This window comes from Anopheles merus, chromosome 2R, assembly GCF_017562075.2.
Source record: "Anopheles merus strain MAF chromosome 2R, AmerM5.1, whole genome shotgun sequence".
In the NCBI taxonomy this organism is placed as follows: domain Eukaryota; kingdom Metazoa; phylum Arthropoda; class Insecta; order Diptera; family Culicidae; genus Anopheles; species Anopheles merus.
The window spans coordinates 31,777,541-31,804,086 of NC_054082.1; the positions used below are offsets into that span (position 1 = coordinate 31,777,541).

The 26,546-nt window shown below is 51.9% G+C and overlaps 6 protein-coding genes across 7 annotated transcripts in view; 3 read left to right on the plus strand and 3 right to left on the minus strand.

The window, feature by feature from the left end:
* The first annotated feature begins 10 nt into the window (after positions 1-10).
* On the plus strand, positions 11-10,511 carry LOC121590590 (structural maintenance of chromosomes protein 1A). Its single transcript, XM_041910395.1, has 3 exons — positions 11-334; positions 410-2,066; positions 8,319-10,511. The coding sequence occupies exons 1-3, from the start codon at positions 208-210 to the stop codon at positions 10,270-10,272; spliced, it is 3,738 nt and encodes a 1,245-aa protein (XP_041766329.1). The 5' UTR covers positions 11-207; the 3' UTR covers positions 10,273-10,511.
* On the minus strand, positions 2,124-8,129 carry LOC121590591 (mitogen-activated protein kinase kinase kinase 7). The gene is made up of 8 exons (XM_041910396.1): positions 7,647-8,129; positions 7,247-7,543; positions 6,663-7,163; positions 6,360-6,560; positions 6,243-6,285; positions 2,690-3,114; positions 2,469-2,579; positions 2,124-2,383 (listed from the first exon to the last, which is right to left on the minus strand). Exons 1-8 carry the CDS (start codon positions 7,728-7,730, stop codon positions 2,207-2,209), a joined length of 1,839 nt encoding a protein of 612 aa, XP_041766330.1. The 5' UTR covers positions 7,731-8,129; the 3' UTR covers positions 2,124-2,206.
* A 118-nt stretch (positions 10,512-10,629) lies between the features above and the next one.
* LOC121590589 (bifunctional glutamate/proline--tRNA ligase) lies at positions 10,630-17,336 on the plus strand. The gene is made up of 5 exons (XM_041910394.1): positions 10,630-10,808; positions 10,929-12,871; positions 12,964-13,182; positions 13,867-15,783; positions 15,875-17,336. Exons 1-5 carry the CDS (start codon positions 10,766-10,768, stop codon positions 16,967-16,969), a joined length of 5,217 nt encoding a protein of 1,738 aa, XP_041766328.1. The 5' UTR covers positions 10,630-10,765; the 3' UTR covers positions 16,970-17,336.
* A 938-nt stretch (positions 17,337-18,274) lies between these two features.
* On the minus strand, positions 18,275-22,305 carry LOC121588822 (NAD-dependent protein deacetylase Sirt2-like). Its single transcript, XM_041907217.1, has 4 exons — positions 21,479-22,305; positions 21,042-21,398; positions 20,572-20,951; positions 18,275-20,498 (listed from the first exon to the last, which is right to left on the minus strand). The coding sequence occupies exons 1-4, from the start codon at positions 22,035-22,037 to the stop codon at positions 19,947-19,949; spliced, it is 1,848 nt and encodes a 615-aa protein (XP_041763151.1). The 5' UTR covers positions 22,038-22,305; the 3' UTR covers positions 18,275-19,946.
* Positions 22,306-22,520: 215 nt separating this feature from the next.
* Positions 22,521-24,182, plus strand: LOC121588303 (DNA repair protein RAD51 homolog A). The gene is made up of 2 exons (XM_041906062.1): positions 22,521-23,019; positions 23,097-24,182. Exons 1-2 carry the CDS (start codon positions 22,933-22,935, stop codon positions 24,027-24,029), a joined length of 1,020 nt encoding a protein of 339 aa, XP_041761996.1. The 5' UTR covers positions 22,521-22,932; the 3' UTR covers positions 24,030-24,182.
* A 99-nt stretch (positions 24,183-24,281) lies between these two features.
* The window catches only part of LOC121588302 (protein similar-like), a 121,890-nt gene continuing 119,625 nt past the window's right edge, over positions 24,282-26,546 (minus strand). For both annotated transcript variants that reach the window (XM_041906061.1, XM_041906060.1), the window contains exon 12: positions 24,282-26,511. In XM_041906061.1, the coding sequence (XP_041761995.1) occupies positions 25,898-26,511 (614 nt within the window). In that variant the 3' untranslated portion in view covers positions 24,282-25,897. The remainder of the gene's footprint in view (positions 26,512-26,546) is intronic.

Here is a 26,546-nt window from a genome sequence, read left to right on the forward strand (position 1 = left end):
AACTGTCAGTCGTAGCAGTCGCGCAGTTTGGTACAGAATTTGGGGCGCCATATTGACGCAAACAACTTTGGCTACGTTTGGCTCTGTGCGGGAGGAGCGCAAAGTTTGGGGCGGATTTTGTTCCACTCGCCAGCCGATTTATGTGTGAAAAGAATTATCCGTGCATGCCCAGCGACGTGTGGTAAAACACTCGAACGAAGGAGCACGATGAGTGGCGGTAAAATGTCTGCATTTCTGCAGTGTATCGAGGTGGAAAACTTCAAGTCCTACCGGGGTCGCACTACGATTGGACCGCTGAAGCGATTTTCCGCCGTAATCGGCCCCAATGGATCTGGTGAGTGCAAAGGAGAGCGAAAAAAAAAAGACGAACTCCACACAATAAACACACCGTACCGCACTTCGTTTGCAGGAAAGTCCAACTTCATGGATGCCATCAGCTTTGTGATGGGTGAGAAAACCAGCAGCCTCCGCGTGCGGAAGCTGACCGAGCTCATCAACGGCGCCTCGATCGGGCGACCCATCTCGAACCGGGCGTCCGTGATGGCACGATTCATCATCAAGACCGAGGCGGAGGGTGAGGTGGAGAAAACGTTCCAGCGCTCCGTCATCAACGCGTCGTCCGAGTATCGCATCAACGGGTCCGTCGTGTCGCCCCAGCACTATCTGGCCGAGCTGGAGAAAATCGGCATCAATGTGAAGGCGAAAAATTTCCTCGTCTTCCAAGGGGCGGTGGAAACGATTGCGATAAAAAATGCGAAAGAACGGACGGCCCTGTTCGAGGAGATCAGCGGGTCGGGTCTGCTGAAGGAAGACTACAACCGGCTCAAGCACGAGATGCAGATGGCCGAAGAGGAAACGCAATTCACGTACCAGAAAAAGCGTGGCATTGCGGCGGAGCGGAAGGAGGCCCGGCTGGAAAAGCAGGAAGCCGACCGGTACGCGAGCCTGAAGCAGGAGTGCAGCGAGAAGCAGGTACACTTCCAGCTGTTCAAGCTGTACCACAACGAGAAGGAAGCGAAGCGCCTGAAGGAGGACCAAATCAGCAAGCAGCAGGAGCTGAACATCATCGAGAAGCGCAAGGAGGAGGCGGACGAGGTGCTGAAGGAGAAGAAGAAGGAGGTGGGCAAGATGACGCGCGAAATGGCGAAGAAGGAGCAGGAAATTCGCGAAGTCGAGGCGGAGATGAGCAAACGGCACCCGATGTTCATTAAGGCGAAGGAAAAGGTGGCGCACACGCAGAAGAAGCTGGACGGTGCGCTGAAAACGCTCGAGCAGGCCCGCCGGGCGGACGAAGCGCACCAGGCCGACATCAAGAAGCTGGTGGACGAGCTGCAGGAGGTGGAGGTGAAGCGGGCGGCGTTCGAAAACGAGGTCGCGGGTGAATCGAAGAAGCGCGGCAGCAACGTGCACCTGGAGCGCGATCTGGTGCAGGAGTACGACCGGCTGAAGCAGAAGGCCGACGCGACGTCCAGCAAGTATCTGATCCATCTTGATTCGGTGAACCGCGAGCAAAAGTCCGACCAGGATCGGCTGGACAGCGAGATTAACAAAAAGGCCCAGATCGAGGAGAACTATAAGAAGATCGAGTCGGAGAAGAACGAAGCGCTGAAGCGGCAGGAAAAGTTGATCGACCATATCAAAACCAGCCGGCTGGGGCTGGAGGAGCAGAAGCGCATCAAGGCGGAGCTGAGCCAGGACGTGGGCACGTCCAAGGAGCGCATCCACGAGCTGCAGTCCGAGCTGGACAATGTGCGCGAGCAGCTCGGCGACGCCAAGATCGACAAGCACGAGGACGCACGCCGGAAGAAGAAGCAGGAGGTGGTCGAGCTGTTCAAACTGGAGGTGCCGGGCGTGTACGACCGCATGATCAACATGTGTCAGCCGACGCACAAGCGCTACAACGTCGCGGTAACGAAGGTGCTCGGCAAGTACATGGAGGCCATCATCGTGGACACGGAAAAGACGGCCCGCCGCTGCATTCAGATACTGAAGGAGAAAATGCTGGACGTGGAAACGTTCCTGCCGCTTGACTATCTACAGAAGAAACCGCTCAAGGAACGGCTCAGGTAAGTTCGTTTACTTTTACGATGCGGCAACACACCACACACACGCGTACCCCCTGGAACACACGTTTCTTTGCTTCTTTTTTTCACACAAAGTTTATTGTCTCTAGCCTAAAATGCTTAAGGTCTAGTAGTCTGTGAAATCAGTTGTGATTGTCTGTCTTTGGTCTGGAGTCCGCTGGCTGTATTATTACCCATTCCGAGTCCGATTCCTGCCGGTGCAGTGGTGGTGGATGTTGCTGCTGCTGTCTCGCCTGCTGCTGCCGATTCTTATCGTTCAGCTGTTTCTGCAGGTTCGCTTTAAACTTCAGCAATGCTTCCTGCGGGTGAAGATGAAGAAAGCAAACATAATAATACCAGTGCCACACTGATCCTTGAATGTGAGGGAGCCAGCCCGTTCCTTACCCGCTCCTCTAGCCGCTTAATGTAGGCCTTCTTGAGCTGCAACTCCTCCGGTAGCATATTGTTTTGAAGCATTTCCCTTTGCGCCATGCTGGTGACTATTTGCGTTTCAAACTGTAAAAGAAAAAGTGGACAAAGGGTTCTTGCATTAGTAGCCGCACGTTGACATACACGACACGACGGACACTCGTGGGAGGGAGCAATCAACCGACCGATCGAATTACCTCAAAATACTTTTGCACCAACAGCTTATGCTCGTTGTGTATCTGCTCCGAGAGCGGATTGTTCGGTACGGGCGTTAGGGGTCTTAGGTTTGGATCTAAAATACTGTACAGTGTGTCTCCCAGGGCGGCTTCGTTCTGTTTCGAGCTGCTCCGTCCACCGCCAACAACAATGCCTTCTCGGTTCTCTTCCTCATCCTCCTCCTCCTCCTCCTGCTGCTGCTGCTCCGCCTTAATGCACTCCCCTCCATCGGCAAGGGGCCGTGGGACATTTGGCGGCATCGTGGGCCTGGCCGGATCGTGATGTGCCGCGATGCCTGGACCGGTTGTACTGTTGAATGTGATCGAACTGTTTATACTGCTAACGCTATCCATGGGGGCGTTGGTACATTTTGTGACGGTTAGTCCTTCCGTCCCTTGGCTGTTGGCTGTGGGAAAGGTTGGAAAAGGGAGAGAGAGAGAGAGAGAGAGAGAGAGAAAGTGTGTGACAACAGAGTCTGACATGGACGCATCGTTGACGTTACGTTATGTTTCGCTATTATTTACGTATTAACCCCCCTTCAAACCCGATGGTTGCGTCCTTGTGAAGCATGAACACATGGCTCGGAAATAAAACTCCCCGACCTCTCCTGCCCTCCATCACCATCACTTCATCCTTAGTGGTGCTTTAGATACGTACTGTATACAATCCAACAGCTTTGAAGCGTGTTGGTAGTAGCGCTAGAAGACGAAATGACCGTGGAAGTAACGCTGTCGCACATCCTTGATCCTGGTTACTTTGTTCCTAACTTATATGAACCAAACATACGTTCCACTTTCACCACAGCACGACGGTGTTTGTATGAGCAGAACGCACCAAAGCACCTAACTATGTTACACCTAAGCAGCACTCCCGATGCTACTGTTTTGATACGCTTTTATGTATGTATATTTAAATTATTATCGTTTGCTGGCACTTGCTCTCCCCGTGGCCGCTTGGCTCGCTCGTTCACTCTCACTGCCTGCCTATCCTTGCCGCGTACCATCAGCGTACGAGCGTAGTGGCGTGTTGACGGGGGTGCGCGCTCATTCTGCTCGTTATGTTTTTTCCCCCGTTCACTTACAGCCCCAAAGCTGTGTGCCGCCGGACCAAAATCTCAGCACAAAATCCTTTTTTCCGTTGCGCAGTACATTACAGAGAAATAATAAACAACGGCGTGATGTGTTAACAGAGCGAGCGAGGTTCGGAACAGCGCTTCTCTGTCTCGGTGTCAGATGGATGATGATTAATCGTGACGAATACAGCTTCTCTGCCCTTGGGTGGTTGTTCAGAGCAACATTTGTCGTTGCGTTCGTTTTGAAGCCCCCGTTCTTCGGCCCCTACCCGCCACACTCCCTCCTTTCGTTCACCGCTGATCGGATTTTAATTCGAAACTCCTAGATCGTTGAACCAACTTAGCCAATGTGCTTCAGCACAGTTTCGCAAAAGAGTGATAGGATCCCTCTCCCTCTAAAATGACACAGTCGTAGTGGGCTATGCTTATAATGTCACTGTTCCAAAAGGAATATTTGCTTCCAATTACGAACAGAGGTGTGCGTTCCTACAGATACACACAATCAAACACACGCACACACAAACACAAACACACACACTCAAATGGTCGATATTCTTTCGAGCCCTTTCGATCGGTTCAATTTTTGGTCGTTTCTTGCACTGTTTCGAACTGAAAGAATAATACGCGCGCAGCTTAAGCAAGTAACGGGCACGGTGTGGAACATGATCAAGCAAAGCTAGTGACACACTGTGGGAAAATCTCGTGCTTGTCTGCTCCCACGTTTTCCCGAGCTAAATGAAAAAGGGAGAGATAGAGAGAGAGAGAATGAAAGGGAAAAAAACACTGGGAGAGCGAGAGAGAAGGAGAGCGGTTGTTTGAACGGGCCTCGTCATTTCGTGGAAATTTTGAGCGCATGAGTAGTATCTCACACGGAACTTCCTTCAACAAGGAAATGAATCGTTGGAAAGCGACCACCAAGTCTCGAAACACCATGCGGCAGGGGTGGGGGCACCACCATTAATGCCGCCGAAGGGATTATGCTGGGTGGGAGTAGGTGTGCAGACCAACCCCAGGAAGGAAAGCAGCTGGCAGTTAACTGTAGTAGTGTAACCACCCGCCTGACGTGCACCAAAACTTACTCATATTTTGGTAGTGGCGGCCACTCGGGAAAATGGCAGTGACCGGGCTAAATGACTTTTCTATCGGTTGGTCACTCGCGCCTCATTAGATGTGTATGGGTGCGAACTCTGCGGACCGTTTGCAAAGTAGTGTACCAATATGGAACACTATTTCCCTCGACCCGCCCTTCCTTCACGCGTAAAACACAGCCGAACCAGCCGGAGGGAAAATATAAATATCAGCAAATCGGAAAATCCCTCATTATTCGCTGCCAACTCAACACTTCTGTACGGAGAGCGCGATCTTTGCGCATCAATCTCGGGATGGTTTGCAGCTGGTCCGCGTCCGCGTCCCGATCCCAAACCCTTCGCGCGCGCTCCCTTTTTCAAACGCAACGTCGGCCGAACACGGCAGACTAGCGAAGAGAGCATGCACATGCCGGCGCGATGGTGTTACGACGCTCTTTTCTTCATATAGTTGAAAACAAAAAATAAATTACATCCAGCTAAAAATAGGTATGAGTAATTTTTCCGCAGCTTGTATTACACACATACACCACACTCCCCATCCTCTCTCTCTCTCTCTCTCTCTCTCTCTCTCTCTCTCTCTCTCTCTCTCTCTCTCTCTCTCTCTCTCTCTCTTCACCTTTTTTCCCGCTCGTCAGTTTCTGGCGCGTTTTGTTTTTCAACTGCCCCTGGGTTTGCCCTTGCCCCATCGGCAGGCCCCGGTGGCCACATATCGTCGTTTTCCTTCTTTTTTTCTTCCTTGGCGCACATTTGTGCGGCAGCCGCCGCAAGCTCCGCAGAGATGGGGTGTGGAATTCACCGTGCGTGAGTCACGCCGAATGAAAATGTGTGCCTAGCTAATATACAATCATCAAACAAGACACACACACACACACGGGGTCAGAACGCATATTGTTGGCATACCCCTTATAAAATATCACGCGCTACCTTTTCCTAAGGGCAACGACCAATGCGCAAAGCTGGCTGCGCATAGGCAGCATTATTTTTGCGGGGTCTTTTGTGGTAGCAAGTGGTGGCAGCACGTGCACGTCTTGCGCTGAGTGAACAGCGGAGAAAAAGTAGTATAAGAGCACCGCTCACGCACCGGTGAGCGAGGGTGCGCTTTAGACGCAAAACGGTAAAGTTATTCTTTCCTGTTGCGTGTGTATGTAAACACATACTAAAGAGAGAAAAAGATATGTGTTTACGTCACTGCTTTGTGGTTTGCTATGCAGCTTCAGCACAGCTTCGAACTGATTCCCATTGTTGATGGAAGTACCTTGCAAATGTGTAGTGTTGTTTACCAAACATTTCTTTTCTTTTTGTGTGTGTTAGTTGAAACTTCTTATTGCTCGTCATAGCAACCTGGGCGCTTTGAATTTGTTAGCTTTCACATACCTGGGTATAGTGCACCGCTTTCCAGTTCCATTGGTTGGTCAAACTGCAACGAGGAAGAAGGGGACATTAAAATTCACCCGCCATAAAAAAATTAAAAAAAAATGCAACTCTATTTACCGGATTAACATCAACGTGAAGCGGCTGCAGTAGAACATTCGATGGCACATTTCGTAGCGGACTATCCCTAGGCATGTCCAGTAACCGCTGCACCGTGTTTTTATTCGTGATCGTGCCATGGCTGCTGTTTGTGTCGATTCCATTGTCCATGGCTTCGGACACATTGCTTTCGATCGGGTACGCCATCCCGTACGAGTCGTCCTGGAAAAAGCCACATTAATGCGCAGGCATGTTAGAAACTGTACTCTCGAAAGAAGGACAAACAAAATTGCAACGCATATCGTTTATGCGTAGTACTAGTACCTCATCCTCGGGCAGGAATTCGTTACCGATGGGTTCATTTTCGCCGGGAAACAGCTTGCACAGCGCGTTCATGACGTTCACCACCTCCTTCATCGACGGTCGGCTGATCGGATCCTTGTCCCAGCAGCGGACCATCAGCTGCTCGATCGGCTTCGGGCAGTGGTCGATCAGGGGCGGCCGGCTGCCCTGATGCACGCGCCACATGATCGCGTACGAGGTGTCGATGTGCTTGAACGGCTGCTCCCGCGCTATCACCTCCCACAGGATGATGCCCCAGCTGAACACGTCACACTTTTCCGTGTAGGACGAACCCTCAAACACTTCCGGCGCCATCCAGGCCGCACTGCCCTTGTTGTTCGTCATCAGCGTCGACTTGTCGGTGACCGTGCCAAAGTCGCATATCTTCAGCACGGTTCCGTTGTTCACTAGCAGCAGGTTCGGTGGTTTCAGATCACGGTGAATCATGGGCCGGGGAGTCATGTCGTGCAGATATGCGACGCCCTGCAATCAATTCCGGTCAGTCGGTGTTTGGGCATAGACATTCTGTGTGTTTGTGCGTGTTTGTGTGGATGATGCGTACTTACCTCGGCGCACTGTCTCGCCCAACTCATCGCATGTGCCGCCGTATAGACGGGCCGGGGTCTGCTGTGCAGGACCTTGTGCAGGGAACCACCGTCCGCGTACTCCATCACGAGACAGAAGTTGGGTTTCTCCGTACAGGCACCGTACAGCTCGATTATGTTCGGATGTGCCACACGGGAAAGATGGCTCACCTCCGCCGTAAATGCCTGCTCGGTCAGCACCTCCATGTACTTCACGGCGACGTATTTGTTTCTCCATTTTGCTTTTATCACTGTGCCGTAGGAACCTTTGCCGACGGTCTACAAAACAAGGAAAGGAGGAGGAGGAAATGCATTAAACCTAGGTGGCAAGCACTGCAGCCGCGCCAATGTTGTTGTTGTGGTCTGCTGGCCTCTCACGTACGGCAATCTGTTCGATTTCGTTGATATCGATCGTCGTGACGAACGGCGGCAAAACGCTGTTCATTCTGCTATGTTCTCTGGACATGGTGGAGCAGGGAGCTTTTTAGTGCGCTTGAAGCGGATTTTGTTATTCCCTTTGCACAAATCCAGCAAATCCTGTGCGTCGTGCCCACTAGGATGGTATCGGTGGGCGAGGATGGCCGACGAGCGGCCAGCTGAGCGTTGAGAAAAACAACGTCGAAACCGTACCAGTACCACGGCTAAGCGCACATTAAACACGACGGGGGGCAGATAGAATCACACGTTACGGTACGATTTAATGGCCGTGCGATTGTTTTATCGCGCTCATTTAACGTTGTACGCTGGTTTTTTGGTGTAGTTACGCTTTGGCTATGCTAAATATTTTTCATTTTGTCATCACCGAGCGAAAACTGTCAATATGACAGCGCGGAACGTCAATCGAGATAGAGCGAGCGAGCACGAGCAAGCGAGAAAGAGACAGAAGAGAATGATTTCAAATGGTCTTGCGTACGTTGGTGCATAAGCGCCGCAGCTTGCGTGTTGCATTGCGTTGATGGTTGTTTGAATTTGAATGATTTTTTTTTTAGAAAAATGGTATTCTGCTTACTATTAATGGATTTTTTTGTCTACACCTTCCACTCACCCACCACAGGAACATTGAGGAACCGCGCAATGTGAAGCTCATTTACGATGTGTTGAAATTCAGCCCACCGGAAATCGAACCGGCCGTGCTGTTTGCCACCAACAATGCGTTGGTTTGCGAAACGCCCGACGATGCGATGAAGGTGGCGTACGAAATCGACCGCAGCCGGTACGATGCGTTGGCACTGGACGGGACGTTCTACCAAAAGTCGGGCATCATCTCGGGCGGTAGCCACGATCTCGCCCGGAAGGCAAAGCGCTGGGACGAGAAGCACATGGCACAGCTGAAGCTGCAGAAGGAAAAGATTACCGAGGAGCTGAAGGAGGTGATGAAGAAGACCCGCCGCCAGGGCGAACTGACGACGGTGGAGAGCCAGATCCGGGGGCTGGAAAATCGGCTCAAGTACAGCATGAACGATCTGGAGACGTCGAAGAAAAACATCAACGAGTACGATCGGCAGCTGGAGGATTTCACCCGCGAGCTCGATCAGATTGGGCCGAAGATAAGCGAAATCGAGCGACGAATGCAGCAGCGCGACATGAAGATACAGGACATCAAGGAAAGCATGAACAACGTGGAGGACGACGTGTATGCCGAGTTTTGTGCCCGCATCGGCGTCGCTAACATCCGCCAGTTCGAGGAGCGTGAGCTGGTGCTGCAGCAGGAGCGGGCGAAAAAGCGGGCCGAGTTTGAGCAGCAGATCGACCGGATCAACAATAATCTGGAGTTTGAGCGGTCGAAGGACACGTCTAAAAACGTGCAGCGCTGGGAGCGTGCCGTGCAGGATGATGAAGATTCGTTGGAAACGTTCAAGCAGGCCGAAGCCCGCCAGCGGCAGGAGATCGAGAAGGACAAGGAAAAGATCGAGCTGATGAAGCAGGAGAAGGCCGCCCACAAGACGCTCGTCGATCAGATGGAGGAGGAGATGGCGAAGGCTAGGCGGGAGGTGCAGGCACTGGCAAAGGAGCTGGCCGCCATCCACCAGAGCATAGCGAACATCGAGAGCAGAATCGAGTCGATGAAAAGCAAGCGACAAACCATACTGATGCAGGCGAAGATGGAATCGATCGAGATTCCGCTGCTGCAGGGTTCGATGGACGACATCGGCCAGCAGCAGCAGGGACAGGGCGGCGGGCAGGGTGCCGGTGGGCAGGGTGGGGGGGAATATGCGGCCGATGGTGGGTCGGCGTACGAGCGGGAAAGCCGCATCGAGATCGACTACAGCAAGCTCGAGCACCATCTGAAGAACCTGTCCGATCCGGACCAGATCAAGAAGAGCGGCGACTCGCTGGCGAAGGAGCTGCAGTCCAAGCTGGACACGCTGGAGAAGATACAGACGCCGAACATGAAGGCGATGCAGAAGCTGGACCGCGTCACCGAGAAGATCCAGTCGACGAACGAAGAGTTTGAGGCGGCACGCAAAAAGGCGAAGAAGGCGAAGGCAGCCTTCGAGAAGGTGAAGAACGAGCGTTGCACACTGTTCACGAACTGCTGCAACCACATCTCCGACGCGATCGACGCGATCTACAAGCAGCTGTCGCGGAACGAAGCGGCCCAAGCGTACCTGGGCCCGGACAATCCGGAGGAACCGTACCTGGACGGTATTAACTACAACTGCGTGGCACCCGGCAAGCGGTTCCAGCCGATGAGCAATCTCAGCGGTGGAGAGAAGACGATCGCCGCCCTTGCCCTGCTGTTTGCCATACACAGCTTCCAGCCGGCACCGTTCTTCGTGCTGGACGAGATCGATGCGGCCCTGGACAACACGAACATCGGCAAGGTGGCATCGTACATTCGGGAGAAGACGACCAACCTGCAAACGATCGTGATTTCGTTGAAGGAAGAATTCTACTGCCACGCGGACGTGCTGATCGGCATCTGTCCGTATCCGGCCGAGTGTCTGGTGTCGCAAACACTGATCTTTGATTTGGAAAAGTATGGCGACTATCGGCAGGATGAGTAGAAGTGAGCGCGTAATTCCAGATATTTATCCTCTCCTCCCATCATCATCATCATCATCACCATATGCTTATGGCTTGTGGCCGGAGCTGTAGTTATTTTTTCTTTTTTCACCAGAAATCTTTTACTACTAGACGCTCGCGTACTGTAAACTATGTTTAATGATTGAATTGTATTGTAACGGTTAATGATTGTAGTAATGAACTGTAGAACAAAGGAACTAATAAAAGCTGAAATATCGTACGAATTTCGTAACGGCTGCGAGCACGCGCAACATGGAAAATACGTAACAGAACTCAACCGCGAACTTTAAACGCAGGCCCCTGCGAGAAACGTCAATTGTGGGTAGAAAAAAAGAAAGAATTCCCCTGAATCAAACACGTTTCAAGCGCCGGCTGTTTGCATCGGTGTGAAATTGGTCTGCTCGCAGAGTTTGGAAGGAAAAACAAGATAAACCTTATTTGGTGAAGCTTCTCATTTGACGCCCTCACCCGAAGATGGTATCAACGTTCGTTTGTTCCAAATCGAACGCGGCGGTAGGTAAGTGGTACCCGGTATAGTGACCGCTTCCCCACACTCGGCCGTGTCCCGTCTGCTCTGCAGCAAGTGGTAAAAATAGTTATGTACAAACGAAAAAGGCTGATGAAATTTTCCATTCAGGTGGACTCATCGCGGCGGAGCTGTTGCGCCCGGCGTACCCGATCGAAGTGCGCTGGGGCAACGAAACGTCCATATCGTACGCCACCCGGACGCTCGCCTGCATCACCAACAACGATGTGCTGCGGGCGCTGGCCAGGGTTGCGCCGGGGCTCCGGCTGTACGGCGAGACGCCAATCGAGCGCACGCAGATCGACCACTGGCTGACGTACACGCTGTCGATGGAGAAGGACCCGTCGGACGAGCTGAAGTACCTGAACAAATGTCTCGGCCCGCTGACGTATCTCGTGGCGAACCATCTTACCATCGCCGATCTTGCCGTGTTTAACGAGCTGTACCTGCGGTACGAGCAGCTGAAGAAGATCGGCATTCCGCAGCACGTGCAGCGCTGGTACAATCTCATGCTCGCGCAGCCCTGCACGAAGGAAGCGCTGGGCAAGCATGCGGACGAGCTACGGTCGGCCGTTGCGTCAGCCCGCTCCGGAAAGGCGAAGGAACCGAGCCCGGACAAGAGCGTAGCGGACGGTGGCAGTGGCAAGCGCGAGCAGGGCAAATTCGTCGACCTGCCCGGGGCAGAGATGGGCAAGGTGGTGGTACGGTTTCCCCCGGAAGCGTCCGGCTACCTGCACATCGGGCACGCGAAGGCGGCCCTGCTCAACCAGTACTACCAGCAGGCGTTTCAGGGCAAGCTGATCATGCGCTTCGACGATACCAACCCGGCAAAGGAGAACGTACACTTCGAGCAGGTGATACTGGAGGATCTGGAGATGCTGCAAATCAAGCCGGATCTGTTCACGCACACCTCCCAGTACTTCGACCTGATGCTAGACTACTGCGTGCGGCTGCTGAAGGAAGGCAAGGCGTACGTCGACGACACGGAACCGGAGCAGATGAAGAAGGAGCGCGAGGAGCGGGTGGAGTCGAAAAATCGCAGCAACACGCCGGAACGCAATCTGGCGATGTGGGCCGAAATGGTGAAGGGTTCCGCGGCGGGCCAGAAGTGTTGCGTGCGGGCCAAGATCGATATGGCCTCGCCGAACGGGTGCATGCGCGATCCGACCATCTACCGGTGCAAGAACGAGCCGCATCCGCGCACCGGTACGCAGTACAAAGTCTACCCGACGTACGACTTCGCCTGCCCGATCGTGGACGCGATCGAGAACGTGACGCACACCCTGCGCACGATGGAGTACCACGATCGGGACGAGCAGTTCTACTGGTTCATCGAGGCGCTCGGCTTGCGGCGCCCGTACATCTGGGAGTACAGCCGGCTGAACATGACCAACACGGTGCTGTCGAAGCGCAAGCTGACGTGGTTCGTGGCCGAGGGCCTGGTGGACGGGTGGGACGATCCCCGCTTCCCGACCGTGCGCGGCATCCTGCGCCGCGGCATGACGGTGGAGGGCTTGCGCGAGTTCATCATTGCGCAGGGGTCGAGCAAATCGGTCGTCTTCATGGAGTGGGACAAGATCTGGGCGTTCAACAAGAAGGTGATCGACCCGATCGCTCCCCGCTATACGGCGCTCGAGAGCGAGGCGCGCGTGCCGGTCAACGTGGCCGGCGTGCAGCCGGGCACGATGCAGGCCGCCGTCCATCCGAAGAATGCGGACATCGGCACCAAGACGGTCCACTATGGGCCGCGCGTGCTGATCGATCTGGCGGACGCGAAGGAGCTGAAGGAGGGCGAGAACGCCACGTTCATAAACTGGGGCAATCTGCTGATCCGAAAGGTGAACCGGGGCGCCGACGGGGTGCCGGTTTCGGTCGACGCCACGCCGAACCTGGACAACAAGGACTACAAGAAGACGCTCAAGCTTACGTGGCTGTGCGAGCTGCCGGCGGACCAGTACACGCCGACGTACTGCGTGTACTTTGAGCACATCATCAGCAAACCGGTGCTCGGCAAGGACGAAGACTTCAAGAGCTACATCGGCCACCAAACGAGGGTACGCGTAGGGGAAACGAGATCAAACGACGGATCGGATAAATGGACCGCTTACTAACCTATGTTACCGTTGCTACCGTATCATCGTTACAGACCGAGGTGCCGATGTTGGGCGATCCGGAGCTGAAGCGGTTGAAAAAGGGCGACATTATTCAGCTGCAGCGGCGTGGATTCTTCAAGGTCGATCAAGCATACCAGCCGGCCAGTGAGTTTAGCGGTGCCGAGACGCCGATCGTACTGTTCGCCATTCCGGACGGTCATGTTGCTGCCGTACCGACGGCAAACGTCCCCAAGAAGGAAACGGCGGGAGAGGTGAGTTGAATGGTGTTTTTGTTTCCTTTCTTCAATATGCACTTGTTTATTTGCTTTCGTTGGACGTAGGAAATTATTTAAAAAATGGGCAGAAATTCTTCAAAGTTTGGCTCCACTGGATGCTGTTTGCTACAACATTGCCACAGCTCCTTTCCAATGTGTACGTTGATGCTTTAAACATGTAGTTGTGCTGGTGGGTACATCGGTACTGCAGCAGCGATGCGAACGTACGATCAAAGCAAACGCGCCGATAATAACCACGTGGAGGGTAGAGTGAAAGGTGGAAGGAGTCGGGTGGCAGGGAGGAGAGGGGGTTGATGTTGGCAGAAAGAGCAAATGGGGAGAGGAATGGGGAGTTTATGCTCGCTTGCTTCGATTGCGTTGCGTTACTTTCGCTTGACGTGAGCAGGGAAACTGGTGCTTCGGTGTGTGACACGTTGTGTGCAGTGAAGAGTTGGCTCGCGTGGCGCGGATCGTGATTCAATATCTTATCAGCAAACCATACTTTCGTGTAATAGAACTTGAGGCTGTTGTAAGGGTGTTTTGTATTTTGGGGGAGGCATATTTGCCACGGTGGAACAAAATTTGTCCAAGTGGAGCTTGCGCGTTTGTGAAGCGACGAGAGCGAGAGGAAGAGAGAGTAATCGTTTTTTCCTTCTATTTTACTCGCTATTCTTTGTGCAGAGCAAGAAGTCGAAACAACAGGCAGCGGTTAAACCATCGAGCGGCAGCAGTGGAACTGCTTCGGACGCAGCCCACCTGAACGAATCCATCACCCAGCAGGGCGAACAGGTACGGAAGCTTAAAGCGGACAAAGCACCGAAGGCGAATGTTGACGCGGCGGTGAAAGTACTGCTCGAGCTAAAAGCACAATACAAAGCACAAACGGGCAGTGACTGGAAGCCAGGTGCAGCGGTAGTGGTTGCTTCAGCAGCGCATGCAGCGGGCTCGTCCGATGCCGATTCGCTCAACGGCAAGATCGTTGAGCAGGGCAATTTGGTGCGCGATTTGAAGGCGAAAAAGGCGGCCAAGCCTGAGGTAGACGCAGCGGTAAAGACACTGCTCGAGCTGAAAGCACAGTACAAGGCGGCTACGGGAAGTGACTGGAAGCCGGGAGCAGTCGTCGCCAGTCCAGCAGCAACCACCGCCGCCGCTGCCGCCCCCCAACCAACAACGGCAGCCAGTGGTGGTGCCGACGCGATCAATGCAAAGATCGTTGAGCAGGGCAATTTGGTGCGCGATTTGAAGGCGAAAAAGGCTGCCAAGCCCGAAGTGGACGCAGCGGTAAAGACGCTGCTCGAGCTGAAGGCACAGTACAAGGCAGCTACGGGAAGTGACTGGAAGCCGGGAGTAGTACCACCTACAGTAGCGGCCGCACAAACCGCCGGAGCATTGAAGCCATCCAACACCACCACTGCTGCTACTTCGGCAGAAGCGATCAACACCAAGATCATTGCGCAGGGCGATTTGGTGCGCGAGCTGAAGGGTAAGAAGGCACCGAAGGCAGAAGTGGATGCGCAGGTCAAAGTGCTGCTCGACCTGAAAGCCCAGTACAAACAAGCGACCGGTGGCCAGGAGTGGAAACCGGGCTGCGTACCACCAGCGGTGGTGAAGGAAAAGGAACCGGCGGCACCCCCTGCCGGTGGGGAGGCTGATCTGCTGGCCCAAATCACCGCCCAGGGCGACAAGGTGCGAACGCTGAAGGGCAGCAAGGCGGACAAAGCGTCCATCGATTCGGCCGTCGCCGAGCTGCTGAAGCTTAAGGCAAGCTATAAGACGCTGACGGGCAAGGACTGGAAGCCGGGTGCAACGGTTGCTTCGACCACCACCACAACTACCACCACTGCACCGGCTGCGGCAGAGAAGGAGAACATGTGTCCGGCGAGCGGAACCGAGCTGGCGGAGAAGATCGCCAAGCAGGGCGATACGGTGCGCACGCTGAAGAGTGGCGGTGCGCCAAAGGCCGACGTTGATGCGGCCGTTAAGATTCTGCTCGATTTGAAGGCAGACTACAAGAAGCTCACCGGTACGGATTACGCCCCGCCCGGTGGTGCGGCGGCCGGTGGACGGCAGCAAACGAAACCGAAGAAGGAAAACGCAAAGCCGAAATCGGACCCAAAGCCCACCAAACAGGAACCGAAACCGGCCAAGGACGATGGGACGGGAGGGCCGAAGAAGCAGACGCGCCTCGGGCTGGAAGCCACCAAGGAGGACAACCTGCCCGACTGGTACTCGCAGGTCATTACTAAGGGTGAAATGATCGAGTACTACGACGTGTCCGGGTGCTACATACTGCGCCACTGGTCGTTCGCCATCTGGAAGGCGATCCGGAACTGGTTCGATGCGGAAATTACCAAGCTCGGCGTGAAGGAGTGCTACTTCCCGATCTTTGTGTCGCGGGCCGCGCTCGAGCGCGAAAAGACGCACATCGCTGACTTTGCGCCGGAGGTGGCCTGGGTGACGAAGAGTGGCGACTCCGAGCTGGCGGAACCGATTGCCGTCCGGCCGACGTCCGAGACGGTCATGTATCCGGCGTACGCCAAGTGGATCCAGTCGTACCGCGACCTGCCGATCCGTCTCAACCAGTGGAACAATGTTGTGGTGAGTGGGCGATACAGTACTCCCGTTGCCATTGTGTTGGCCATTGTTAATGTGAATTGTTTTTAATATGTCTCTCTTTTCCTTGCAACAGCGCTGGGAGTTTAAGCATCCACAGCCGTTCCTGCGCACCCGCGAGTTCCTCTGGCAGGAGGGCCACACCGCGTTCGCGTCGAAGCAGGAAGCGGACGAGGAGGTGCTGACCATACTGGACCTGTACGCGAAGGTGTACACCGATCTGCTGGCGATCCCGGTGGTGAAGGGGCGCAAAACGGAGAAGGAAAAGTTTGCCGGCGGCGACTACACGACCACGGTCGAGGCGTACATCTCCGCGTCCGGGCGGGCGATCCAGGGCGCCACCAGCCACCATCTCGGGCAGAACTTTTCCCGCATGTTCGACATCGTGTACGAGCATCCGGAAACGAAGGAGAAGGAGTACGTGTTCCAGAACTCGTGGGGCATCACGACGCGCACGATCGGCGTCATGATAATGGTGCACGCGGACAACCAGGGGCTGGTGCTGCCGCCGCGCGTCGCCTGCATCCAGGTGGTGATCGTGCCGTGCGGCATTACGGCCACCACGACCGACGAGGAGCGGCGCCGGCTGTACGACAGCTGCCGCGAGCTGGAACGTACGATTGCCGCGACCGGCATCCGGTGCGAAGGGGACTACCGGGACAACTACTCGCCCGGCTGGAAGTACAACCACTGGGAGCTGAAGGGTGTGCCGGTGCGCGTCGAGCTCGGCTTCAAGGATCTGCAGAATGATCAGTTCGTGGCGGTGCGCCGTGACAATGGCGCGAAGCAGACGATCAAGCGCGGCCAGGCGACGGCCGAGCTGGGCCAGCTGCTCGAAACGATTCACGCCAGCATGTACGAGCGGGCGGACCGTGATCTGCACGCGCACACGAAGGTCACCAAGCAGTGGGGCGAGTTTTTGCAGTTCCTCGAGGCGAAAAACATCATCATGGCGCCGTTCTGCGGTGAGATTGCGTGCGAGGACCGGATCAAGGCGGAGAGTGCGCGCGACGACGCGGAGGCGGAAGCGGGCGCCCCGGCGATGGGTGCCAAATCGCTCTGCATTCCGTTCGAGCAGCCGGCCAAGATTGATCCGGCGGCCGACAAGTGCGTACATCCGGCTTGTGGCCGGGTGGCCAAGTTTTACACGTTGTTTGGAAGAAGTTACTAACTTTTTGTTTGTTTGGTTTGTTTTGGCGTGTCGCGCCGCCTGCCTACTCCTTGGTCGGTCGTCGTCGTCGAGCACGAGCAGAATTAATTCGAAGCTATTTAATGTGAAATGGACTAACCATTGGGTAGGGAATCGTTCGTCGTTTGTCGTCATTTAAGAGCAGTAAAGATGTAATACCGATTTTCCTACAATTGAATGAAACTAATTTGCTTACGGATTTGTTTTAATTTGGTACGAGAAAGTTGCATTTTACTGCGTCTCCCGCACTAACCCAAACGGAAAATGATGAATTTATCTATGTGAATATTGAATAAAGCTTTCGGACAAGTTGCTTCCACCACGCTCCCATCGCGGACTAAAATTCAAAGAGTGCGTATCCTTTCTCTCACTCCCTCCACTGTCTTTGAGGGATGCTGCGACCAATCGAAACGCTACTAGCGCGGACCAAAATACCAAGCATCGTAACAGGAGATCATACAAATCAGGAGGTAGCTCTATCGATCCACACTCTCACCACTAGTGTGAGAGGATCTATAGCTTACTCTCTCTCTTACTAGGCGCTTATCACATGCTCTTATCATACGAGAGGAAAGATGACGAAGAGAGTGCGTATCCTTTCTCTCACTCCCTCCACTGTCTTTCAGGAATGCTGCGACCAATCAAAACGCTACCAGCTTACCGCTTTCTCCGTTCTAATAACAACACAATACAGCATCATCGAGAAAGAGATCAGAGATGTGGATCAGCTGATAGGAGCTTGCACCTGCGTAGGATGCTCTTCTGTTGCCAAACATGGAAAACCGGTGTCCGATTGGAAATCGCCGCGGGCAGGGTTTCTTGGATTTAACGATTTAGCTTCAAAAGCAAGATTTTGATTCGATGTTGCAATGATCGCAAATGATCATTCAAATCACTATTCCATTTCCCGGTCAGAATCAAAATTGGAATCAGTATACCATTCCACCAGTATACCATAGCCGGTCTCATGGTACAGTCGTCAACTCGTACGACTTAACAACATGCCCGTCATGGGTTCAAGCCCCAAATAGACCGAGCCGCCATATGTAGGACTGACTATCCTGCTATGGGGGGAAATCAATAAGTCACTGAAAGCCAACCCCACAAGTGTGTTGGCAGGCCTTGACCGGCATCGGTTGTTGAGCCAAAGAAGAAGAAGATACCATTTCACATAAAAACCGTGTATTAGAGAAAGAATATCGTCGTCCGGTCAGGTAGCTCAGCTCCGCGTTCGCGTTCGTCATCATATGTAATGCGGCAAAATCAACAACTCAGTGCACAGTACAGTTTTGTCGTAGAATTCGTATTAGCCCCAGGTTTATTACAAATAGTTGCGTCGTAAATTGGACTGCTTGTTTGCTGCATAAAGAAATAATAATATACCGCTATGCTTTCTTTCTTCTATTTAAATATTTATATCCATTTCGTCCGATCACGTGTTTGCTTGTTTGTCTGTCTATGTGTGTGTTTCGGTGTAATTGGTTTCTCGCATTTTTACCGTCACGTCCACGTGCCTACCCCCTCCGTTGAGTTTTGTTGTCCACCGCAACCCAAAAGCTTAAAGGCGCACGCGTTCTAGCAGAAGTTATGTAAATTTTGAATTATCATTACATTCGTGTAAAAACTATCCCATCGCTTCCCATCCGATCAGCCCTGTTTTTCTGCGATAATCACACCGACTCTCACCCAACCTCTACCCTATTATTTCCATCATAAAGAGTGTTTTCGTTCTTTACGCAAAAAGTTGGAAAAATATATTACCCTTTCATCGTCAAAATCGAATTCCGTACTTATCGTCGATTGAGTTGATTTTTAAAATGTCACAAGAACTGTCGGAAGGATAATGCGAAGGACAAGCTTGCTGATCGTTGTTGCGGCGTCTTCCGTTCAGACAACAAGGGAGGGAGGGAGGGAGGGTTAGGATTTTATGACCAGTGGTACGCTATAGGATAATATATTGTTTTTTTTTGTAATAAACTTAAACTGTTTAAAAGTTGGTCATCGATTCAGTTGGGTACAGTCGTCGAGCTGTACGTACGCGATTCTGCAGCAAGCCCGTCATGGGATCAAATCTAGAAAGGGGGACAAGCCGCCCCCTGATACGTAGGGCTGTGGAAAGGTGGTGGCCCGCAAAAATCGTATTTTTTCAATAGAACGATCGCTACCAATGCAAGGCAATTTGAACTTTTCAGTACACATAGAACGGAAAAACCCAAACATTACGAAGGCGTTGTACATCCGTAATGCAAAAAAAAACAATATTATAGAACCGAAATAGAATCGAATTGGAGTGCGTGTGTAAAAATATAACCTTTTCGGTAAGCCCCCAAGTATGCAGAGACACACGAAACACGCTTAATCTTTGCTAAAGAATCCTTAAATATCTCTCTCTCTCTCTCTCTCTCTCTCTCTCTCTCTCTCTCTTTCTCTCTCTCTCTCTCTCTGTTTTTCTCTCTTATCCCGTTTGACTCCCCTAATTCTTTGATTTAATCCTAAGTATATTCATTTCAATCGCGATCGTGTTTTATGGACAGTTGTCGGATTGTTGTTTTGTTTTTCCTGTTTTTGTGTGTATGTGTGTCTTAATCCTTAATTTCGGCTTTTGTTAAAAACTGAAATTAGCATGTGGTATGTGGTGCTGTTCTTTAAAAAGGGAGCAAATTTCTAGTGTTTGTAGCCAAGGTCCAGGTAAACGTGTTGGAGGGGGGGGGGACTTGACTTCTCAAAAGCGTATCGCGGAAAAATGGAATAAAGTTGTAAGAAAGGGATTGATGTTTACTTATCTGTTTTCTGCTCCGACTCGTGTTTCGTTTTGTGGTAAATTGTGGAAGCGTTTTTCTCTTCGCATCGCAGCTTTTCTTTGTTAACGTGTGGGTGTGGGGGTGTGGTTTGTGTATCGTGCATGCAACTGTTGCAGCGACTGACCCCTCTTCTTACCCCGTTGGAGTAGCTTTTGGAGTTAAGTTTTATCTTCCATCGTCGTCGTCTTCGGGTGCTGCTCGACCACCACCTCCTCATCGTCATGATGCTCCTCCATCTTTTCGTGCTGCTGCTGCTGCTGCTCGGGATGATGCTGATGATGGGCATGATGATGGTGCAGCTGTGCATGATGATGATGATGATGGCTATTCGGTTCCGTAGTATGATGATGATGATGATGGGGATGGTTTGGATGATGTGGCTCTAGTACGGCTGGTTCATCGTGGTCGTGGTGTGGATCGGTGGCCATTGCTTGGACGCTTCCCTCGCTGTCATCAACACCGGCGCCGGCACACACCACCACACCACCGGCCTGCCCTGAAAGACCATCGGCAACATCGTTAAAGTGTTCGTCCTCCGGCAGCAAACATTCCGCATCGTCCACCAGACAGTGATCGTCGGTATGGTGAATGTCCGTGGTCGGTTCCATATCAACGACCGTACCGTCCGACACTACTATTGCGTTCGTGGGAATTGGTCGAATCGGTTTTATCTTTGCGTGCTCCGTTTCGACCAACTTTCGCAACTCATCCTGGGAAAACAAGGAAGCAAAGAATGTTAGCACAAGGCGTTACGCGTCGTTCACCGACGGTTGGCCTACTTACACCCCATCCGAGCTGGTCGGCTAAGAAGAAGCACCCATCGTCACAGTTACCCGTCCAGGCGACGTCACGCCGATTGCCGGGCAGATCGAAACACAGCCCCTCGCCGAAAACCATCGAGCGCAGGAAGCCGAAACTGTTGCACCCGACCTTATCCCGGTTGATCAGCAACCGGACACAATCGTCGTTGACGTACTCGACCAGGGAGGCGAACGGTTGCACCGTTAGCGACGTGCCCATGATGATCAGCAGATCGCACTCGGCAAAGTCCTGGTGGGGCAGCATGTGAAACCGCTCCGGCAGACCCTCGCCAAAGAACACGATGTCCGGTTTGATCACGCCACCGCACGGGCAGGTCGGGACTTCGTCGGCGAAAATTTTCTCTTTATACAGTGAGGGAGCAAAGGAACGATGCGATGAGATGAAAAAAGAGTTCGCGGTTTAATTATGTATTATTAGCTGGCGGTCCTTACCTTTTACAAACTCCAAGCTGTACGCGATCTTGCACTCCAGACAGTGGTTGGTGTAGAATGTGCCGTGCGCCTCCACTATCTTATCCTCCGGAATGCCAGCGATACGTTCCAGCGTGTCAATGTTCTGCGTGTAATGGCGCACCAGCAAACCCTTCTGCTCGAGCAGCCGGACGAAGTAGTGCGACGGTGTCGGTTTGAACGTGCCCGGGTAGAGCTCCTTGGCGAGCGTGAAGAACGGTTTCGGGTTCTGGTGCAGATACTCCAGCTCAAAGATGGCCTGCGGGTACGGCAGGTTGTACTTCATCAAATTGTTGTACAGTCCGGTATTGGGCGAGCGAAAGTCTGGAATGCCAGCGGCTGTAAAACGAAGCAAAGAAAACACAGTCAAATGGGATTGCTTGTTGCGACGATGTTTGGAAGCTACAGGACGGACTCACAGGTGGATATACCGGCACCGACCATGGTGACGATCTTCTTGAAGCCTCCACTTTTCCAGTGCTTTAGCACACCGTCAATGTCAACCGTTTCTAGCACTCGCCGTCGTGCAGCGCCACCCGAACCGTTCTCATTCTCGAACCCGTCCCCTGTATGGAAACCGAGCTTGTCGGACAGATACTGTCGTATTCGCTCGATGCTGATCGATTCTGAATGGTACGGATCCTCCGCATCGTCCTCGCTTTCGTCGTAGTGCTGGAAGTCTGGCAACGCGCCGACGGCGGCAGCGGCGGCTACTTCGGGCCCTACGGCACCGTTCACGATCGAGGCTGGCGGCGATGGACCGAGCGGCGTGATGGTGGGATCCGACGCAGGCTCCGTCAGCGCAACGGATACACCTGCGATAGCGGACGCGGTCGATGCTGCCGCTGCTGCCGCGGCCAGTGTTGCCGTTGGATCGCCATCCGTCTCACCGCCCCCCGCGCCAATGCACTGCAGCATCGGTGCAAGGTGCGGAAGGGATGGAGCCGCAGCGATTGCTGGGTGCTCCTCCTGGGACATACCAACTGTGCGTCGTCGGCCCCCGACAGCGAATCGGCGCACACCCTCGGAGAGCGTTCGGACGGTGGTATGCAACTGCTCGAACGCGGACACGGCGGCGGGGAGCTTCCCGGTGGCGGATGCCAATGCACCTAGCACTGTTTTCGCAGCCAGCGACAAAGAAAGTGTACGACGGAGGGAATGCAAACACTTTTTCGATGGGCACCAGGCAAGCGAACCCAAACGCAAACGTCAACCAACCACAAGCGAATATTTTCGTCTTTCTTCGTCGTTCTTTTCTGTGGTGACAGGTTGCGGCAGTGTTGCCATCGGCGTAGCGTGGCGCTTATTGCGCGACAAGCGCGCTTCGAATGGTATCGTGGATGACAAAATGAAAATAATGCGAACCAATTTCCATACTTTTCAGTTGGTTTTTTTTGTGTGGTTTCTTAGAAATTGGCTAGGGAATATTTCTTAAAACGATTTCATCGCTTTCGACGGAAATATTTAAGAAATAGGGAAATTATAAAAAACCCGCTTTTGTTTACATTTCCAGTCGGCTTCGCTTGTCGCTGCTGGCTGTCAAAGGAGCTTGATTCTCGTAAAAACATGTACACTTTCGATTTGAGCAATTTGGCTGGTGTTTGAAAATGTTTCCATCTAACAAAGCGCAGTACGAATAAAGCGCAATCAATCGCAAGATTTCTAAGAAGTGTTACAATTTCGGAAATTTCGTGTACCTGTGGACTGTGTGCCTGTTCGCACAAGATTAGCAAGTGTCAACGCGCCGACGTAATAAAGTGCGCCAAATCACCGGAACATTGTTGTTGCGGGACCAAAACAAAAGTGCTGAACATCATTTAAAAAGTAACCACAACATCACAGCACCAGCGTCTTCGAATATTTAACTAAAACCATGGCTCAGATGGAAAAGTCCCTACAGTCGGCTTCGACGGTGGAGGAGGAGGAAGACTATGGTCCACTGCTGATCGGCAAGCTGGAGGTATGTGTAAACGAGCGGCCCCCTATTGACTGGCGGTACCGTGCGTATATATGAACCATCTTTTTCTTGCTCCGTAGGGCAATGGCATCACAAACGGGGACATTAAAAAGCTTGCCGAAGCCGGCTTTCACACGGTCGAAGCGGTAGCGTATGCACCGAAAAAGCAGCTGCTCGCAATCAAAGGCATCTCGGAGGCGAAGGCGGATAAAATTCTCCAGGAAGCGACGAAACACGTCCCGATGGGCTTTACAACGGCCACCGAGTATCATCAGAAGCGGTCGGAAATCATTCAGCTCACTACCGGGTCGAAAGAGCTGGACAAACTGCTCGGCGGTGGTATCGAAACTGGCAGCATTACGGAAATATTCGGCGAGTTTCGTACCGGCAAGACGCAGCTGTGCCACACGCTCGCCGTAACCTGCCAGCTGCCGGTCAGTCAGAACGGTGGCGAGGGCAAATGTTTGTACATCGATACGGAGGGCACGTTTCGACCGGAGCGGCTGCTTGCTACGGCCGAGCGCTACAAGCTGGTCGGTGCGGACGTGCTGGACAATGTGGCGTACGCGAGAGCGTACAACACCGACCACCAGATGCATCTGCTGATGGTAGCGTCGGCTATGATGGCGGAATCGCGCTACGCGCTCATCATTGTGGACAGTGCCACCAGCCTGTACCGGACCGATTACAGTGGCCGGGGCGAGCTGGCGGCTCGGCAAACGCATTTGGCCAAGTTTCTGCGCATGCTGCTGCGACTGGCGGACGAGTTCGGGGTGGCGGTACTGATCACGAACCAGGTCGTGGCGCAGGTGGACGGTGCGGCCATGTTTAATCCGGATCCGAAGAAACCGATCGGTGGAAACATCATAGCGCACGCGTCTACCACCCGGCTGTACATGCGGAAGGGTCGGGGCGAATCGAGAATCTGTAAAATCTACGACTCACCGTGTCTGGCGGAGGGCGAAGCCACGTTCGCGATCAATCCAGACGGAATAGGGGATGTGAAGGAGTGAGCGACCGCACTGATCGTCTTTGCCGGTGTGGAGCAAAAGGGCGATTCGGGAGAGCGCAGCAAAAGGAGTGGGATATTTTTAGATAGGAAAGCACATCCAATTACTTGTTACACTTCGATAATTGTAATACATAATGACACTATTTTTTACCAATGGCTCTTGTTTTCATATTCGATTCGGTTAGCTAGTAGGAAAGAAACTCCCTAATGTGATATCTTGACTTGGTTCTTGGTAAAGAAAAATACCCATGTGTAACATGTTCATCTTTATTCCTAAATAGTAATGTTTACACATACGAGGGCTACAAAAAAAAGTTTCATTTAAACGCGGTCGTTGCGGTGTGAAGAGGTAATTTCAATCGTTCTTTAATCCGCCACAAAGCGGCATGTTCAAAGAAATATTCCATCAAATCAAACATTTCGTGCAGAAATTGCCGCGTAGAAATTAGAAGAAGAGAAAAATATATAACGTAAAACATCTATAAAGCGAAAAATATAATTTTCTACCACCATCTTATGAATCTACATACACATCTACACATAATTAGCTTAACCACACGAGCTGCAGGTTGCAGTGGTGTGTGTAGTGCATAATAATTGTTGCATACAGTTTTGTGCATAAAATATTAGTGGAAAGTCGAAACGTAAGTATACCAAACCAAAAAAAGGTGCAAAATTACTGTCTAGAAATAGTTAAATTGGTAAAATTTTGAATTCCCCTTTTTTGGGGTTAAATTTGATACTGTATTGGATTGATTGGAGACTTATGCTCTTTACTTCGGAACACTACACACACTACATACACACATACTTGTGGTGCTGATTAGTTACTGATTACTACACCGATATAAAGTTGTACTCTTTGTTCACTGTCCTTTTTCCACATTTCTGTTTTCGCTACAACAGTGTGTTGTCTGTCGGCTGAAAGTTTTAACTGCATGTCATTTGTATTTGCCATTGTTTGTTTTGTGGAATAGTTTAGGCGATATTATAAAACTGCACAGTTTATCTGTTACGTAGTCTTCTTACTTGCTAGTTGTGGCTTTGTTTCAAGTTTACAAGTGCTCGATTTGTATTGTACTGTTTCTGGCATTTACTTGTTTCTGTGTGTGTGTTTTTAATGACTTTATTTAACAAAGAGAAAGTTGCATGACAATCGGAAAGGGAACGAAATGTTGATATAAAATATGTGAAAGTATCTTAAAGTGAACTAATTTGTTCAATGTAACACTTTTACATACAAACAAAAAAAGACACACACACAATTGTTATAGTTTTTGTTGAAGAATATCTAACCGATCTGTCAGCAGTTGTTGCACCTTGTATTGGTATCTATTGTTCTCATTTCATTTGATAAGCTCTTTTTTCAACTCTGTTTTTTCTTCTTCTTCTATGAAACCTTGCTGAACTTGATTAAGTTTGCTGTTTTTTTTACCTTTTTTTAAAGGTAGATTTGTTTTGTTTGTTTGTTTTGTTCTATTTTTTATCTTTTGTTTTCAAGAGTTTTTCAACACATTCCATACTAAAAGGTTACTATATTACTGAAAACTGTGCAAACTTCTTAATTTCTGAAACCTACGATCGCTTCTCTGCGGAGAAAGAATGCATTTTCGAGATTGTACCACTCTCTTGCACTGCTCTGCTCTGCTCGGTGCTTTTCTCTACGATTACCGGTTGCATGGAAATAATAGTAAAAAAAGAGAAAAAAAAATTACCCGTTCGAAAAGATTGAAATGGCTTATCAGGCTAATGGTAAACGGAATAAAAACTCAGAATGCAAAACAAGAAAACCCCACGAAAGAAATGCCAAACTGTGAAGAGTGAACAACGAAATACGTAAAACAAAGGGGTTTAAAGTGTCTCCATCAATCAAATCAGCATGCCCTGCTGCAGCAACGCTCCCTCCTCCTCGGTGGCAGCAATCGTGCGAAAGGCTGCGTTGCGACCGTTGTTCGATCCCGCGCCGACATCTGACAGTCCTCCAGCAGCGCCACCGCCTACTAGCTCGTTTTCCAGTTCGGCGAGCAGATTAGCGCCGGCACAATCGCCCCCGAGCAGGTCGGCGGCCGACAGCAGCTGTGCGGTCGGTGTGCTGGACAGTGACTTCGGGATGTGTCCTGCTGCCCCGACGGCCGTACAGGCACTCCCGTACCCGGAGGGAATCTTCTTCGGATCGAGCTGACCCTGCTGGATGGCGCGCCAAATCTCCAGATCGGTCGGTGTCAGTAGGCTGGGCGAAACGAGCATCGAAAATTGGCTGTTGGGTGTTGCTGAAGCGCCACTACCACCAAACAGCTTTCCGGGTGTACCACCGATCGTTCCTTGGGCCGGGGTACAGCCACGCTCAGCACCGGAAGCCGTGCCGTGCTGCTGCTCCGTCTGAATTGTGAGTGGACGTGCGAGTGCATCGTTTAGTGGCGCTTGCCCACCGATCAGTGGGTTGGTCGAGCTGAACAGCACCCCATTATCGTCCTCATCGCCAACTGGAGGGGGAATGAAGGGAGTGGTTGTAGTGTGA

Bases quoted from the DNA above. Each gene is read 5' to 3' on its own strand.
- LOC121590590 (XM_041910395.1), top strand. From the start codon at position 208: ATGAGTGGCGGTAAAATGTCTGCATTTCTGCAGTGTATCGAGGTGGAA. The intron at 335-409 runs GTGAGTGCAAAG...CTTCGTTTGCAG, and splicing joins AATCGGCCCCAATGGATCTG to GAAAGTCCAACTTCATGGAT. The intron at 2,067-8,318 runs GTAAGTTCGTTT...CACCCACCACAG, and splicing joins CCGCTCAAGGAACGGCTCAG to GAACATTGAGGAACCGCGCA.
- LOC121590591 (XM_041910396.1), bottom strand. From the start codon at position 7,730: ATGTCCAGAGAACATAGCAGAATGAACAGCGTTTTGCCGCCGTTCGTC. The intron at 7,544-7,646 runs GTACGTGAGAGG...CTTGTTTTGTAG, and splicing joins ACGAAATCGAACAGATTGCC to ACCGTCGGCAAAGGTTCCTA. The intron at 6,561-6,662 runs GTACTAGTACTA...GGCTTTTTCCAG, and splicing joins AATTCCTGCCCGAGGATGAG to GACGACTCGTACGGGATGGC.
- LOC121590589 (XM_041910394.1), top strand. From the start codon at position 10,766: ATGGTATCAACGTTCGTTTGTTCCAAATCGAACGCGGCGGTAG. The intron at 12,872-12,963 runs GTACGCGTAGGG...TCATCGTTACAG, and splicing joins ACATCGGCCACCAAACGAGG to ACCGAGGTGCCGATGTTGGG. The intron at 13,183-13,866 runs GTGAGTTGAATG...TTCTTTGTGCAG, and splicing joins AGAAGGAAACGGCGGGAGAG to AGCAAGAAGTCGAAACAACA.
- LOC121588822 (XM_041907217.1), bottom strand. From the start codon at position 22,037: ATGTCCCAGGAGGAGCACCCAGCAATCGCTGCGGCTCCATCCCTTCCG. The intron at 21,399-21,478 runs GTGAGTCCGTCC...TTCGTTTTACAG, and splicing joins CGGTGCCGGTATATCCACCT to CCGCTGGCATTCCAGACTTT. The intron at 20,499-20,571 runs GTAAGTAGGCCA...TTGTTTTCCCAG, and splicing joins CCGACCAGCTCGGATGGGGT to GATGAGTTGCGAAAGTTGGT.
- LOC121588303 (XM_041906062.1), top strand. From the start codon at position 22,933: ATGGCTCAGATGGAAAAGTCCCTACAGTCGGCTTCGACGGTGGAGGAG. The intron at 23,020-23,096 runs GTATGTGTAAAC...CTTGCTCCGTAG, and splicing joins TGCTGATCGGCAAGCTGGAG to GGCAATGGCATCACAAACGG.